The sequence below is a fragment of the Theropithecus gelada genome, chromosome 11 (assembly GCF_003255815.1).
Source record: "Theropithecus gelada isolate Dixy chromosome 11, Tgel_1.0, whole genome shotgun sequence".
NCBI lineage: Eukaryota > Metazoa > Chordata > Mammalia > Primates > Cercopithecidae > Theropithecus > Theropithecus gelada.
In genome coordinates, this window is record NC_037679.1 from 4,942,331 (window position 1) to 4,959,799 (window position 17,469).

The window sequence follows — 17,469 nt, forward strand, 5'->3', positions numbered from 1 at the left end:
CCCCTACTTCTTTGTTTGAGAAAGGGTCTCACTCTGTCACCCAGACTGGAGTGCAGTGGCGTGATCAGAACCTGGCTCACTGCAGCCTTGACCCCGGGAGCTCAGTCAATCCCCCTACCTCAGGCTCCTGAGTAGTTGGGACTACAAGTACATGCCACCAAGTCTGGCTAATTTTTGTATTTTTTGTAAGGAATGGGGTTTCACTGTGTTGCCCAGGCAGTCTCAAACTCCTGGGATCAAGCAGTTCACCCACTTCAGCCTCCCAAAGTGCTGGAATTACAGGCATGAGCCACCATGCCTGACCCACCTTTGATATTTCTTTAAAATATTTTCTGTACTTTGTTTACACAGGATTCTGCCTAAGAAGTAGTGCATTCTTTGACAGTAGTTGAGGAGGCAAGGGCATTAAGCAAAATTATCATTACTCTACAATGTTTCTGAATTTAGAACAAATCAAAGGGCCAGAATACTGAATTTCTAATGCCCAACTTTGCCCTTAACTGTAATATGTAAAATACTGGTATTGACAGGAAGCTATACCAATAATACCTTGGTTAAGAGGCTTCATGGACACTAATGTTTTGAATTCTCTCTTTAGTGTTCCACATGTTGTTACGCTATAACAATAATAATAGTAGCTAGCGTTTATATAGTGCTTACTTTGTGCTAGGCGTTATTTTAAGTGACTTGCACATAATCTAATCCTTATAGCAACATATGAGGTTAATATACGGTTACTTTCCTCCATTGTATAGACAGAGTTATTTTGCTCATACTTACATAGCTAGCTAGTGAGTGATGGAATTCTTTAGCTCTAGATTTATGCATTTAACCATAATGCATAATCCTGCAGGGCTATCAAAGATGGGTGAGAATTAAGTCATTTGATTCCAAAATGAGAGAAAAACAATTATCAAAGAGGAGGTGATACTCTTATGCAAAGCAGTTTTAGGAAGAATACATAAGAAAGCTGAGTATCTGGAAATTGATTCAAAGTATATGCACCTTCATTTGGAATGTCTTCAGGTATCCTGAGGGCAGTGCTTCTCAGTTTGTAGCTACTTTTTATAGTAATTATGTTTCCAGTTTAAATTCCCATTTGTGATTTTATTCTTCCTTCTACATTGTTTATAAAGGCTTCTCATGATTTTAATGTAATTTCTAGTGTTTCATGAAATTGATTGCTAATTCATTCAGGAAATTTCAGTCTGAGTAGGGTATGCTCTTTCATAGTAGAGATGATAAAGGGAAGATTTCTACATAGTTTCAGACCCTAGAAAGTATTTTCGGTATTAATATCCTCGAGTTAGAAGGAGAAGAAAAGATAAGCTGGGATTGCCAACAGGAAAAATTATTTTTGTTCTAACTGTTGCATTATCTCAAGGAGCATATAATAGTATGGCCTCTGAAATGTGACAGACCTGGATTCAAATCTAACACTTTAAGGAAGTCCTTTCAAGTATACCCAGCTCTACTATCTCCACCATGTGTTCCTGGCTGAACTTAATCTCTGAGCTTTAGTTTTCTGATCTGTGAAATAGGGATAATTAGACTTAAAAGATTAAAATAAATAATGTAAATATAAATGGATTTATACACAGTATATGTTTATTAAGTGGCTACAATTAGCTATTACTTCAAAGCATGGGGCATTCATCAAAGGTTATGATTGCCTCAGATTATTCACAGATTTGGCTGTGCTATGGAGCTTGCCTAGTTCCAATAATTTTAAAATGTGTTTGTTCTGTTTGAGGGTTCTGAGCAGCTTTGCTAAAATATCATCTGAAAAAAATTGTGTATAATCTGTGTGTTTGAAAACTACATTGCCATGTCACATAACAGTTTTTCTAAAAACCTGCAAAGTAATGCCAATGAATAGTGAAAAAAAGATAATTAATTTACAAATATATGATTCAGACTTATAATTTATAATACGACTTTTACTTTATATTTTTCATGTTTTCATTAGTTCCTTTGTATAACATAGTGGAGAAGAAGAGATAACATACATCATTTTTCTAAAAATCTCTTCAACATGTTAGAAAATAATAGGTGATTTACTCACTTATTCATTGACCTTGAAACTTTTAAAATACGTCATAAATGAAACTTTAGAAAGTATGTGTCTTAAGATTAATAGCTAGTAAATTTGTATACAACCAGGTTGCCTCTTTCAGGAAAAAAGTATAATTCAAATTTATTATTACAACAGATATCTTCTTTTTTTCCTCCCCAGAAAAATTATGGAAATCCTTTTTTGAATATGAGACTTTAAATTAGTTCAGCTTTTGTTCACTGTATTCCAAAAATTTTATATGTGCCACTTACAGTTATTAATCTTTTAAATTAGGGAGTGAAGCTATAATTTCTGCTGCATTCTGCTTCCATAGCTAAACTGAAAGATGCTCAACTTATGTGTTGAACTGTATGACCCTGAGCCAGTTTTTTGAATCACTTTGAGTCTCAGTTTTCTTTTCTGTACCTACCTCACAGAAGAATTGAGTAAGCAGACATTGTAAAGTATTTAGTTCAGTGTCTTGCCCATGGGAATAATAGATGTTATGTTAACTAAATCATCCATATTCATTGTTATTATTCGAATGATTGTGAGGTTAAACAAAATAGTTCATGTTAATCCTCTAAGACAGTGCCTGGTATGATATGTTCTCCATTATATATTAGGTTTGTTCTCAAATGTGTATACTTTCATATGTTTATACACCTTTTAAAAAGGTATTCATTGTGAGTATTAATGGGTTCAACATCCATAAAATAAGTATGGCATATAGTGACTAAGTTTTAAGAAATGATGTAGCTAATGTATTTTTTTCTTTAGCTTCCAGAGCAGTTGTAGCACAGCATGTTGCTCCACCTCCAGGAATAGTGGAAATAGATAGTGAGAAGTTTGCTTGTCAGTGGTAAGTGGTTTATTTCTATTAAGGATTTATCCTTGGGAAGAGTAAAGCAAAGAAAAAGAGGAAATGTATGCTTCAGACATCGAGAATATTTTATTCTGTATTCCTTTTTAGTTAGAGTAGAATATCATTTACACAAAGAAAGGACACTTTAAAATCCCCTTGTATATTGGAATAATTTGAAAGAAAAATATTCATCAGAATTTTCAGAATTAAAATAGTATGACTAGAATTTCATTAAATTACACCATTTAACTTTTTTCAGAGTAAAATTTGTGTTAAAAAGTTATCTTTCACTTTGTAGAAAGTACAGTTTGTCAGGTTATAAAATTTGTTCTTCTAAAATTAACATTTTGTTAAAACTGAATTGGACTGACCTTAAGAAAATAAAACCAGGTGTTTTAAAATGTCTCTTCTCTTCCATCTAAAACAAAACTTCTTATTCATTAATAATTTTTTTGGGCGTGTGACTAGTAAAGGGACATTAATCAAATGATAGAACAGAAATAAACAGCTTGACAATAATAATTTCCTTGAAAAGATTGTGTAGTTATATGTCCGCCACTTTCTGAAAAAAAGCAAATGTAGAGTTTTAAAAATTTCACTTATGGATAGTTGCCTCAACATTAGTATGAAGTTTGACTTAAATTCTTTAGGAGATTAACAGATTGAAGTACACAATCACTTTCCAGTGATATATCACTTTAAACATTTCTTGATCACTTTTCTGCCATTCACTAACATTATTTGTCTCCCATTTCATGCTCGTGTCACTCTTTGTTCCATATTTTTGGTGCATTCAGTACATATCTTTGTTCCTATGACAGTTTTCTCTAGACTTTTCTACTTTGCTTAAATCAGGTTTATGGTTTTAAATATCTCTAATTGTTTGCTTTTGCCTCACCTTCTATAGTTTTACACATTGGCCCCTTGAATCTTTTCCAGTAATATTTTGAAATGTTTGTCTTCTACATTGCAACCAAAATGACGTTTTTATATTTAGTCTTTTTGAAATTTCAGTACAGACAGGATTATGAAAGTTGGCAAAAATACACACCATAACCACTATAAAATGTGTGTGTGTTAAGCATAGATTTGGTCTTACAAATCTCAGTTGCACATTTCTGCTAGTTCTTGGAGAAGGGGAAGAGAATCATTTTACAGTTTTTTTAAAAATCATAATTACTGTTTGATTTAGTTTTTCAGAAAAAGCTAAGTTTGGCCTATTATACATAATGAGTTATGGAAAGAGCCTATCAGGGTAATTAGGCTCCAATCCCAATTTATAGGTAAAGGTCATTTTAAGAAAAAGACAAATGAAGTTTGAATTAGTTGTTAATGGATTACAAATTAAAACTGTTTTGAAATGGGGAAATGGGAGTATGCAGCATGGAAAGTGTCATTGTTTTAGGAAGTAGCTGAAAAGCTTGGCTAAGTTTTTTCTGAAGGAATTTGATCCAAGAGCCAAGAAAAGTTTAATCTTAGTTCAGTTTCCCCCAGTTTTCTTCAGCTACAATGCAAATAGCACATAATTGGGAACTTATTTTATATTGTGATTATTACAAGACAGGATCCTGAATAGATATTCACTAAATAAAACTATTTCTTACAGAACATTTGTTGTCAGCAGACCAACTCTGCTCTCACTGGGTTGTGAACATAGCTTTTATATTTGTTGTCAGTGACATTTTTATTACTAAAAGAAGTATGTTAATCTCTTGATCTAAAATTTGCCATATATTTTTGCTACTAACATATAAGTCAGTGAAATTTGATTAGTAGGTATAATTATTAGTTTTAACACATTGCCTCCACATGGCTTTAGTATATTTAAATATGGACTTTCCTAGAGTATATTGTATAATGCTTAATTTGTCTCCTCTTTTAGGCTAAATGCTCATTTTGAAGTAAATCCAGATTGTTCTGTTTCTCGAGCAGAAATGTATTCTGAATACCTCTCAACTTGCAGTAAATTAGCTCGTGGTGGAATCCTAACATCAACTGGATTTTATAAATGTCTTAGGTAGGATCCGTAGTTCTTTAAATGAAGTCCATTTACGTTACTTACAATATCTCTTGCTCTTTGAAGAAAATACCAAGTATCTTATCTAGTTTTAAATATTTCTACTACTAGAAATTTCTTTTTTTTTTTTTTTTTGAGACGGAGTCTTGCTCTGTCACCCAGGCTGGAGTGCTGTGGCCGGATCTCAGCTCACTGCAAGCTCCGCCTCCCGGGTTCCCGCCATTCTCCTGCCTCAGCCTCCGGAGTAGCTGGGACTACAGGCGCCCGACACCTCGCCCGGCTAGTTTTTTTGTATTTTTTAGTAGAGACGGGGTTTCACCGTGTTCGCCAGGATGGTCTCGAACTCCTGACCTCGTGATCCGCCTGTCTCGGCCTCCCAAAGTGCTGGGATTACAGGCTTGAGCCACCGCGCCCGGCCTACTACTAGAAATTTCATATGGATAGGTTATAGTGTGGTGGAGGTTTAAATAAAAAGCGGTTTCAGAAAGCACACCTGGTGTTTGTGTTGGAACATTAAGAGATTTATCAAAGAAATTAAGTTTACTTTCTTTTTCCTACCTACTTTTACATGTTAAAGACGTGATGACTATGTCTTTTTAATCTTGAATAATAGTATATAATATTATCTTCAAATACAAAGACTTTTTGATATTTTGTAAAGTTCATAAAAATAGGTATCTTTTATTAGTTATATGTGGGTGGAATTATTTAAAACCCGGTGACATTGTTAATAAATAATGACTTTTTAAATGGGAGGATTAATCTTTTATATTTCTTTGCTTTCCATCCTTGCAGAATATACTTATGTGTCATACTGTTCATACATAAGTGACAGTAAACATACTCCTGTTGTTCATATAAACATAGTGTTAGAAGTCAATGTGATAGTTATCAAAACTTACTGATTATGTATGTACTTTACAGAACTGTCTTTCCAAATCATACAGTGAAGAGAGTGGAGGATTCCAGTAACAATGGGCAGGCACATATTCATGTAGTAGGAGTAAAACGGAGGGCTATACCACTTCCCATTCAGATGTACTATCAGCAGCAACCAGTTTCTACTTCTGTTGTTCGTGTTGATTCTGTTCCTGATGTATCTCCCGCTCCTTCACCTGCAGGTGTTAATTTTTATTGTATTTTTTAAAGTATTACTGAATTAATAATAAAACTGAATGGAAAATGTATATTCTATGTTTCTAAATGTATAACTTTTAATTCTCCAGTAGCATTTTCTTCCTTGGTCTATTATCATATTGATATGATTCAAAATTGTTAAATGTTAATTTCTTAAAACTATTTTCTCTTAAGTAAAATAATTCCTACTTGGGGCTTTCAGTCATTTCATTTGCAATTTTGACGTTTTCTTCATATTTTCAGGAATCCCTCATGGATCACAAACCATAGGAAACCATTTTCAGAGGACTCCTGTTACCAACCAATCTTCAAATTTGACTGCAACACAAATGTCTTTTCCTGTACAAGGTGTTCATACTGTGGCACAAACTGTTTCAAGAATTCCACCAAATCCTTCAGTTCATACCCACCAGCAACAGAATGCTCCAGTGACTGTCATTCAAAATAAAGCTCCAATTCCTTGTGAAGTTGTTAAGGCTACAGTTATCCAGAATTCCATACCCCAGACAGGAGTTCCTGTTAGTATTGCTGTTGGAGGAGGACCTCCACAGAGTTCTGTTGTTCAGAATCATAGTACAGGGCCACAACCTGTTACAGTTGTGAATTCTCAGACATTGCTTCACCATCCATCTGTAATTCCACAACAGTCTCCATTACACACAGTGGTACCAGGACAGATCCCTTCAGGCACTCCTGTTACAGTAATTCAACAAGCTGTCCCACAGAGTCATATATTTGGCAGAGTACAGAACATACCAGCATGTACTTCTACAGTTTCACAGGGTCAACAGTTAATCACCACATCACCCCAACCTGTGCAAACTTCATCTCAACAGACATCAGCTGGTAGCCAGTCACAAGATACTGTTATCATAGCACCCCCACAGTATGTAACAACTTCTGCATCCAATATTGTCTCAGCAACTTCAGTACAGAATTTTCAGGTAGCCACAGGACAAATGGTTACTATTGCTGGGGTCCCAAGTCCACAACCCTCAAGGGTAGGATTTCAGAACATTGCACCAAAACCTCTCCCTTCTCAGCAAGTTTCATCAACAGTGGTACAGCAGCCTATTCAACAACCACAGCAGCCAACCCAACAAAGTGTAGTGATTGTAAGCCAGCCAGCTCAACAAGGTCAAACTTATGCACCAGCCATTCACCAAATTGTTCTTGCTAATCCAGCAGCTCTTCCAGCTGGTCAGACAGTTCAGCTAACTGGACAGCCTAACATAACTCCATCTTCTTCACCATCACCTGTCCCAGCTACTAATAACCAAGTCCCTACTGCCATGTCGTCATCTTCTACCCCTCAATCACAGGGACCACCTCCTACTGTCAGTCAAATGTTATCTGTGAAAAGGCAGCAACAGCAGCAACATTCACCAGCACCACCACCACAGCAGGTACAAGTACAAGTTCAGCAGCCCCAACAAGTACAGATGCAAGTTCAACCTCAGCAGTCGAATGCAGGAGTTGGTCAGCCTGCTTCTGGTGAGTCAAGTCTGATTAAACAGCTTCTGCTTCCAAAACGTGGTCCTTCAACACCAGGTGGTAAGCTTATTCTCCCAGCTCCACAGATTCCTCCCCCTAATAATGCAAGAGCTCCTAGCCCTCAGGTGGTCTATCAGGTGGCCAGTAACCAAGCCGCAGGTTTTGGAGTGCAGGGGCAAACTCCAGCTCAGCAGCTATTGGTTGGGCAGCAAAATGTTCAGTTGGTCCCAAGTGCAATGCCACCCACAGGGGGAGTACAAACTGTGCCCATTTCGAACTTACAAATATTGCCAGGCCCACTGATCTCAAATAGCCCAGCAACCATTTTCCAAGGGACTTCTGGCAACCAGGTAACCATAACAGTTGTGCCAAATACAAGTTTTGCAACTGCAACTGTGAGTCAGGGAAATACAACTCAGCTCATTGCTCCAGCAGGAATTACCATGAGTGGAACGCAGACAGGAGTTGGACTTCCAGTACAAACGCTTCCAGCCACTCAAGCATCTCCTGCTGGACAATCATCATGTACGACTGCTACTCCCCCATTCAAAGGTGATAAAATAATTTGCCAAAAGGAGGAGGAAGCAAAGGAAGCAACAGGTTTACATGTTCATGAACGTAAAATTGAAGTCATGGAGAATCCGTCCTGCCGACGAGGAGCCACAAACACCAGCAACGGGGATACAAAGGAAAATGAAATGCAGGTGGGAAGTCTTTTAAATGGGAGAAAGTACAGTGACTCAAGTCTACCTCCTTCAAACTCAGGGAAAATTCAAAGTGAGACTAATCAGTGCTCACTAATCAGTAATGGGCCATCATTGGAATTAGGTGAGAATGGAGCATCTGGAAAACAGAACTCGGAACAAATAGACATGCAAGATATGAAAAGTGATTTGAAAAAACCGCTAGTTAATGGAATCTGTGATTTTGATAAAGGAGATGGTTCTCATTTAAGCAAAAACATTCCAAATCATAAAACTTCCAATCATGTAGGAAATGGTGAGATATCTCCAATGGAACCACAAGGGACTTTAGATATCACTCAGCAAGATACTGCCAAAGGTGATCAACTAGAAAGAATTTCTAATGGACCTGTATTAACTTTGGGTGGTTCATCATCTGTGAGCAGTATACAGGAGGCTTCAAATGTGGCAACACAGCAATTTAGTGGTACTGATTTGCTTAATGGACCTCTAGCTTCAAGTTTGAATTCAGATGTGCCTCAGCAACGCCCAAGTGTAGTTGTCTCACCACATTCTACAACCTCTGTTATACAGGGACATCAAATCATAGCGGTTCCCGACTCAGGATCAAAAGTGTCCCATTCTCCTGCCCTATCATCTGACGTTCGGTCTACAAATGGCACAGCAGAATGCAAAACTGTAAAGAGGCCAGCAGAGGATAATGATAGGGAAACAGTCACAGGAATTCCAAATAAAGTAGGAGTTAGAATTGTTACAATCAGTGACCCCAACAATGCTGGCTGCAGTGCAACAATGGTTGCTGTGCCAGCAGGAGCAGATCCAAGCACTGTAGCTAAAGTAGCAATAGAAAGTGCTGTTCAGCAAAAGCAACAGCATCCACCAACATATGTACAGAATGTGGTCCCGCAGGTAAGTTATTCTATGATCACATTTCTCTTATAAAATTTCTGATCTATAAATATGATTTTAGAGGGAAATGCACTGTTTTCCATGTCTCATCTTGAAAAGTTACTGTATCAGCTCACTTGTATCCAACCTGTCCTGTTCTTTTTCTCTGGTTTTGTAATATTAGTTTTCAATTTTAGCACATGATTTAAAGAATCTTTCAATTTTGTTACAGATCCAAAATAATAATTTTGTAGGCCCAAAGTAGAGAAGCAGTTGCTAATCTAACATCTTTTGGAGAATTTAAAAAAATGTATCTTAATCTCCTTTTTGAGTTTACTGCACAAGGGTTGGGGGAATGGGGGTTCTAAGAGTATTCTAAATGGGGATTTCTGTATTTGATTTTGACCTGAGTGTGTTTTTGTTGCCTCTTTAACAGTACTTTTGTAATAAGGATGAATCTTGTAATAACTTTATCAGTTGTATTCTTTTTGTATTTATGTATTGCATCAATCTCCTTTAGTGTTAAAAAGTATTATTTATTGTAATTTCAATTTGTTTCAGATATTCTGATATTCTTTTCTGTTTCTTACTCCTTTGCTTTACTGTCATATTCCTGCTATTGCCTTTTTAATGCCAATATTCCATCTCTGCATGCCTTAATAAATACAAGTATTTTCTAAAATCAGCACTACTAAATTGAGAATCCAATCAGATTATGAAGATTTTAAGGACAATCTCTTATGCTCTTTCCACTGAAATCATGGATTCTCTTAACAGTCGTCGCCACCTATTTCCTGGATCACTTCTCTTTCACTCAGTTTTTCCTAATTCCTGCATAGCCAGAACCTTCCCTGACTACTGCCAACTCTGCTGACACGGTTCTGGCTTGGGCTTCTTCTGTATGGTTATGGCAATGACAGCAGATATATGGCTGTTGTTGGCATTAGTACCAAATCTAGATGTGGGCAATAGCCAAATGGAAAGTACAAAAACAAAAGGAAGAGCCCCTTGCTTCAGAACAGTTATTCTACTAATATGCATCTTTCTTCATATGAATGAATGAAGTTGCCTTCTTAAAGTAAATTTCAGAAAAAAAAAAGAAGGATAAAGTTGGACAGTGCTGCTCTGGGGAATAATGAGATTTTAATTTATATATTTGTATTGTCTAGATCTAATTTCGAGTGACTAAGTTGTATATTCTTTAGGATAGGGGTCTCCAATCCCTGGGCCACGGACAGGTACCAGTCCATGGCCCATTAGTAACTTGGCCATACAGCCAGAGGTGAGCGTCAGGTGAGCCAGTGAAGATTCATCTGTATTTACTTACAGCTACTCCCCATCACTCGCGTTATATCCTGAGCTCTGTCTCCTGTCAGATCAGTGGCAGCATTAGATTCTCATAGGAGCACAAACCCTATGGTGAACTATGCACGCGAAGGATCTAGGTTGCACGCTCCTTAGGAGAATCTAATGCCTGATGATCCGTCACTGTCTCCCATCCCCCAGAGGGGACTGTCAAGTTGCAGGAAAACAAGCTCAGGACTCCCAATGATTCTACATTATGCCAAGTTGTATAGTTATTTCATTATATATTACAGTGTAATAATAGAAATAAAGTGCTTAATAAATGTAATGTGCTTGTATCACCCCAAAACCATCTCTTCACTCCCTGGTCTGTGGAAAAATTGGTTGGAGACTTCTGCTTTGAGGGATGTTATGTACATGGCAATAATTAATCCTGAGTTATTGATGGAAAATACTGTATCATTTTTATTCAAGCTTCCACATGTTGAGCTTTTCACTTAAACACAATTTTTTAATTAGTGCAATGTGGAGTGTATAGTAGACATTCCATAGTTAGGTTTTTTCTCTTATATTTAATAATTTCCTACTTCACCTTGATTATGTGCCTGTTTTTCCTCCTAGAGACCTTTACAATCCTAAATAGTTATAACAGACCAAGCCAAATTAGAGAAAAACTCCATCTCCATCACTATGGAATTGTTTCATCAACACTCATTTTTTGTATCCTTAGTCTTCCAATGTGGTTGTAGTCAGTAATATCATAGTTACAAAGAATGAACAATAATACTACCTAAGACGAGGACATGTCGTGGGGACTTTATACTAAAGCAGTTTCTCATTTAATCCTCACACAACCTTATTAGGTAAAAATTATTATAAAGATGAGGACTCAAGATGGCTAATAACTTGCCCAAGATTACCAACTAATGTGAAATGGTACCAGGACAGAAACCTGGTTGTGTCTGAAACCAAAACTCATGCTCTTAACCCATTAACCTTTCTTCTCTCCACTATTCTAGAAGATTTCTCTATAAAGCTCTAGAAAGCCTTTTTTTAATCTAACATATTGATTATTTGAACTGTTGTGGTAGAGGATGTTAGTTCTATTAAATGATCATTTTAGCATATTATTGCTAAAACTCATTGATTATTTGAGCTGTGGTGTTATAGGATGTTCTACTAAATGATAATTTTAGGACATTAATGCTAAAATGCTTTACTTAGCACATTGGACATATACGTAGTTAATTCAGACCAAAAAATCAATACATTTTTATCCTAATCTGAAAAATCTGTGTTAAACTTTCTTACATTCTCACAAAGGATATAGTTTATTTAAAATAAGTATATTCTTTATTTCTAAAACTGATATTGATTGTCTTTTGGAAATTAAAAACTTTGCAAGGAAAAAGAGATGTAGCATACATGATGTCTGTGAGAATGAGAATAACAAAAACAGCATTCCTATATATAGCACTTAGCCCAGTGCCTGCTACATATATGGGCAGTTAGTAATGGGGAAGGTATGCTTTATCTTTATATAGAAGATGAAGTACCTATTGGGGCTAAATATTTTTAACAGACAAAAAAATTAACTGTTCAAGATGGCGTTATAAGTTTCTTTTGAAGAGAAGGCTGTTGGGCCTTCTGAAGAGCATGCTAATTAATAGATAGCCATATCCATTATTGCTCCTATCCTTTTAATCTCTTTCTATTTTAGGTGGGGAAGACAGGGTGTCACTGTGTTGACCAGGCTAGAATGCAGTGGTGCAGTCACAGCTCACTGCAGCCTCAACCTCCTTGGCTCAAGTAATCCTTCCACCTCAGCCTCCCAAGACTGTAGCTGGGAGCACAGGCACGTACTGCCATGCCCAGCTAATTTGTTTTATGTTTTATTTTTATAGAGTTGGGATCTCCCTATGTTGCCCAGGCTGGTATTAAACTCCTAGTAGACTTGAGTGATCTCCTCGCCTTGGCCTCCCAAAGTGCTGAGATTATGGGTGTGAACCACCAGGCCTGGCTTAAATTTCTTTATGTACTCTTTTTTTTTTTTTTGGAGACGGAGTCTTGCTCTGTTTGCCTAGGCTGGAGTGCAGTGTCATGATCTCAGCTCACTGCAGCCTCTACCTCCCGGGTTCAAGTGATTCTCCTGCCTCAGCCTCCTGAGTAACTGGAATTACAGGCCACCACGCACGGCTAATTTTTGTATTTTTAGTAGAGACTGGGTTTCACCATGTTGGTCAGACTGGTCTCGAACTCCTGACCTCATGATCTGCCCACCTCGGCCTCCCAAAGTGCTGGGATTACAGGCGTAAGCCACCACGCCCGGCTAAATTTCTTTATATACTCTTTAAAGTTGCATGTTAGACCTTGATTTAATACCATTTTATTCACTATTTGAATTGGTAGCTTAAAGGAGTGGACAAAATAGAGGATTTTAATTGTGATTTTTTTTGGAGAAACCTTGTTATTTTACAATTTCAAGGGATCTAGGGATGTTAAGGAAGTACTTGCACCCTGATAAGGGATTTCCAGAGTTGCAGAATGCCCAGGGCTGCAAAGAGCACAGGGAAGTGTCCCTGCCAAGAAGGAGCAACAATTAATCCTTTCTAATGCCATTATAATTCATATTTTTCTTCTCAGTTTTGTTTCTTCCAACCTCCATTAATCAGCTATATTAATTTTATTACAGAAAAAATAGCAACAAGTAAAAAGAATCTATGTGAAAGTAAATTATATGCTCATTGATTTTATATTTAGTATTTAGCTGGGCAGTTTATATAAATATAAAATAAACTGTAACTACTTCAAGGCACATTTCTTTATTGGTAACTGCTAATTTCAAATGTAATACCTGCAAGTTGAAGCACAGTTTATAGAATACTATTTCCAGAAGCCCTGCCCTGTTCCACTGTTCATGAATTGGTATCTGTTGGAAACATATTTGCTAAATGGCATATTAAAAATAAAAAAGAATTTACAAAATGAAAGAAACTTAGATACAAAAGCTTAACATAAGACTTTTTTTTTTTTTTCAGGATCATACAAAATACGTGTTGAACATAATCTGTTAATTATCTGTTAATCTCATAATGTGATAACATGCCAAATTCTTATACATAAAAATAGTTTACGGATGTACATATTTAAGATATTTAACATATGCCTCGCCTCAATTCAGAGTGTAAATCATTCCTAATAATGGCACTGTGTAACATGGAATATTGGTATCTTACTGGTAAAGAGGTTGAGAAAGTTATTCAACCCATCAGAAAACAGATTGGTAGCCTCAGGGGGCCAGCATTTAGTTGTAGCCATAAAAGAACAGTTTAGCAAGAGCCAGAAGAATATCATTTATGTTTTTCTAAGAGTACTGCCACTCAGATTTGTAGACCAGTAGCACATTATAAAAACTAAGGAAAATATTACATAACTTTTTTGTTGGTATTTTAATGTATTCTTATAAAGCAGTGTTGGGATGTATTGATGATCTAAATTTATACTTAATAAGAGGAAAAAACTTGGTAATTTAAGAAAATGAGGATATGTTAGAGCCGAAAGGGTCTCTGATATTATCTTGGCCAAAACTCCTACTTTTAAGAGTTGAAGTGAATTGCCCACATTCACAAAAATCTTCTTTTCCAGTGATTTCTATTACTGTCTTAATTCTCTTATCTGAAGACTGACACATTTAGCTAAATGCATCTCTCTCTCTCTCTCTCTCCCTCTCTCTCTCTCTCTCTCTCTTTTTAAATACAGACCCTTGCTCTGTTGCCTAGGCTGGAGCGCAGTGGCTCACTCTTGGCGCACTGTAACCTCTGCCCCTTGGGCTTAAGCAATCCTCCTGCTTCAGCCTCCCGAGTAGCTAGCGCTACAGGTGCACACTACCACACCTGCCTGATTTTTGTATTTTCTGTAGATTCAAGGTTTTTGCCATGTTGCCCAGGCTAGTCTCAAACTCCTGGGCTCAAGTGATCCTTCTGCCTTGGCCTCCCAAAGTGCTGGGATTATAGGCATGAGCCACCGTGCCTGGCCTAGCTAGAGGTGTCTCTTTTATATCACATTCAGAGTAAATATAATTCTTGTTCCTTACGAGGGTTTGAACGTGTCTTTCCTTCTCACCTCTTCTTTAGAATACTCTTTCCCAGTTTCTTCACCATCCTATTTATCTCAACCATAGAAGATACAGCTACTCAGGAAGCTGAGGTGGGAAGATTGCATGAGCCCACGTGTTCAAGGCTGCAGTGAACTGTGATCACGCCATTGTACTCCAGCCTGGGTGACAGAGCAAAACCCTACCAAAAAAAAAAAAAAAATAGAAACTTTCCCCTTATACTTTCCTTGTTCTTTAACCCCTCCTCCCATGCCACTTTCTCACCATCAGAGTTCTATGGCTTTTAGAATTTGCAGGTGAATGGTTTTCAGATTTATTTTTCCAACATTAACTTCTATTGATTGACATTTTTAGTTGGTTCATCTGTCATTATTCCCAAACTAAACTGATCATCTTTCCTTCAAAATATGGTTTCCTATTATTGCCATTTATTGAGACTCTCAAGCTAGGCTTTTCTTTTATAGTTTCTCTAGTCTTCCCATCATCTCATAAGTTAGTTTTTATTACTTACACTTTACAAATGAGAAAACTGAGGATTAGAGAGGTTAAGTTGGTAGCCCAAGATCACATGGTTAGTTAAAAACGAGATTGAAAATGTGAGTCCTGATCTGTCAAGCTGGAAGGTCCTCATCCTATTTGTGATGTCTGTACTGTCCTAAAATGTTTTTGGTGCATGCGTATATTTTTTCGTTATAAAATCTTAAGAGTGGGAACCTATTATAGAAATGTCAGTCTTGAAGTAGATTTTTCCCTCAGAGTTTAGAACTCCGAAGTTCTTACGACTTCCCATTTCTGACAACTTTGTCTTTCAACATGTTATTCTCTTTCTTCTTTCATTTGTATGTCATAGTAGCCTTGTATGTTTGTGATTTATCTGTTTTTTTCTAAAGAAAATTACTGTGGCTTTTAATCTGAGTTCTCAGCAATTTTAGCTTACTGCTTTCCCACCTATTCCCAGTACAGTCATGTGCTACTTAAGGACATTTTTGTCAAGGATGGACCACATAATACAACGATAGTCTCATAAGATTATAATATCTTATTTTCACTGTACCTTTTCTATGATACACAAATACTTAACCATTGTGCTACAGTTGCCTATAGTATTTGGTACAATAACATGCTATACAGATTTTTAGCCTAGGAGCAATAGGGTATTGCATATAGCCTAGGTATGTAATAGGCTATATCATCTAGGTTTGTGGAAGTACACTGTATAGCATTCACAGAACAATGAAATAGGTCACCTGACGGCCCACTTCTCAAACGTATTTGTGTCATTAAGTGATGCACGACTGCATTACCTTATAAATGAACAAGTATATTCAATGTTTTCCCAGAGTTTTAATTTACTGCCTTTAAGCAGTTCTTCAGAAATGATGTACCACCATTTCTATAAGAAATTTAACATTACTTTTTCCGTTTGTGGTATTTCAAGAAAATATATTGCCTAAATTTGATTTAAGATACATTGTAATTATTAGTGTTTTTTCCAAGAGAAAGGGATGGGATCTAAAAGAAAAAAAAAATACAGGATATATTTAAAAGACTTTATGCCTGCAATTAGAATTATTATTATTATGTTTTCTTTTGAGACGAAGTCTCCATCTTTCACCCAGGCTGGAGTGAAGTGGAGCAATCTCAGCTCACTGCAACCTCTGCCTCTTGGGTTCAAGTGATTCTCTTGCCTCAGCCTCTCAAGTAGCTGGGATTACAGATGCCTGCCACTATGCCTAGCTAATTTTGGTTTTTAGTAGAGATGGGGTTTCGCCATGTTGGCCAGGTTGGTCTCGAACACCTGACCTCAGGTGATCCACTCCCCGCCCCCCCCCCCTCCCCCCTCCCCCCCGGGCCTCCCAAAGTGCTAGGATTATAGGCATGAACCATCGTGCCCAGCCTCGAATTCTTATGTAAATAACAAAAGATATAATTAGACTGGGGGCTGGGTGTGGCAGCTCATACCTGTAATGCCAGCGCTTTGGGAGGCCAAAAGGGGAGGATGACTTGAGGCCAGTAATTTGAGATTATAGTGAGCTATGATTATGCCTCTGTAACCCACCTAGGCAACAGAACAAGACCAACCCTGTCTCTAAAAATAACAAAAAATACATAATTGAGCAACTTCAAAATCTAAAATTGTTAAGCAGCTTACTGCAAATTAGTTAATATCATATTTTATACATATGGTTACATCATTTTTTGCTATCTAAAATTTTCATTGCTTTTTACCATATTGTTTCACATTATATTCTTTAGAAAATCTAAAAGGAAACATACAAAAAAGTAGTAATTTACAGTTGATCTGTTCTTGTGAAGAATTCACATAAGTAAATCCAATGGGTACATTTATAGTATATTTATTTCTCATTTAAATCTACAATTGTATTGTTTCATCCTAAAAATCTACAATTGTATTGTTTCATCCTACAAATAGTGGTAATAACAATGTGGTATTGCTGTTGTGGTTTTATATTAAATAAAATAATCAAACTTTCTAAATATTTCTATAAATATAATTTTCTTAAAGATTTTTAAAGGTAATCATAAACAAAATTATAAAAAGTAAATTTTATGGTAGAAATGCATAACTTAATGTAATCAAATTTATAAGACTATAAAATATGAAATTTTTCAGTGTCATGTCACAAACTCTGCATTTGTTCTTTTTCACAGAACACTCCTATGCCACCTTCACCAGCTGTACAAGTGCAGGGCCAGCCTAACAGTTCTCAGCCTTCTCCATTCAGTGGATCCAGTCAGCCTGGAGATCCAATGAGAAAACCTGGACAGAACTTCATGTGTCTGTGGCAGTCTTGTAAAAAGTAAATGGCAATTTTATTTGATATATAAAAGTATTCTTTGTTTTGGAATGCTTTTATATTTAAGTTT

The 17,469-nt window shown here is 36.6% G+C and overlaps 1 protein-coding gene across 1 annotated transcript in view; it reads left to right on the forward strand.

Moving 5' to 3' along the window:
• ARID2 (AT-rich interaction domain 2) overlaps window positions 1-17,469 on the forward strand; it is a 189,382-nt gene that overhangs the window by 124,121 nt on the left and 47,792 nt on the right. The window contains exons 12-16 of the mRNA XM_025403150.1: window positions 2,837-2,918; window positions 4,804-4,938; window positions 5,863-6,059; window positions 6,319-9,182; window positions 17,254-17,402. Coding sequence (XP_025258935.1) covers window positions 2,837-2,918; window positions 4,804-4,938; window positions 5,863-6,059; window positions 6,319-9,182; window positions 17,254-17,402 — 3,427 coding nt within the window. The remainder of the gene's footprint in view (window positions 1-2,836; window positions 2,919-4,803; window positions 4,939-5,862; window positions 6,060-6,318; window positions 9,183-17,253; window positions 17,403-17,469) is intronic.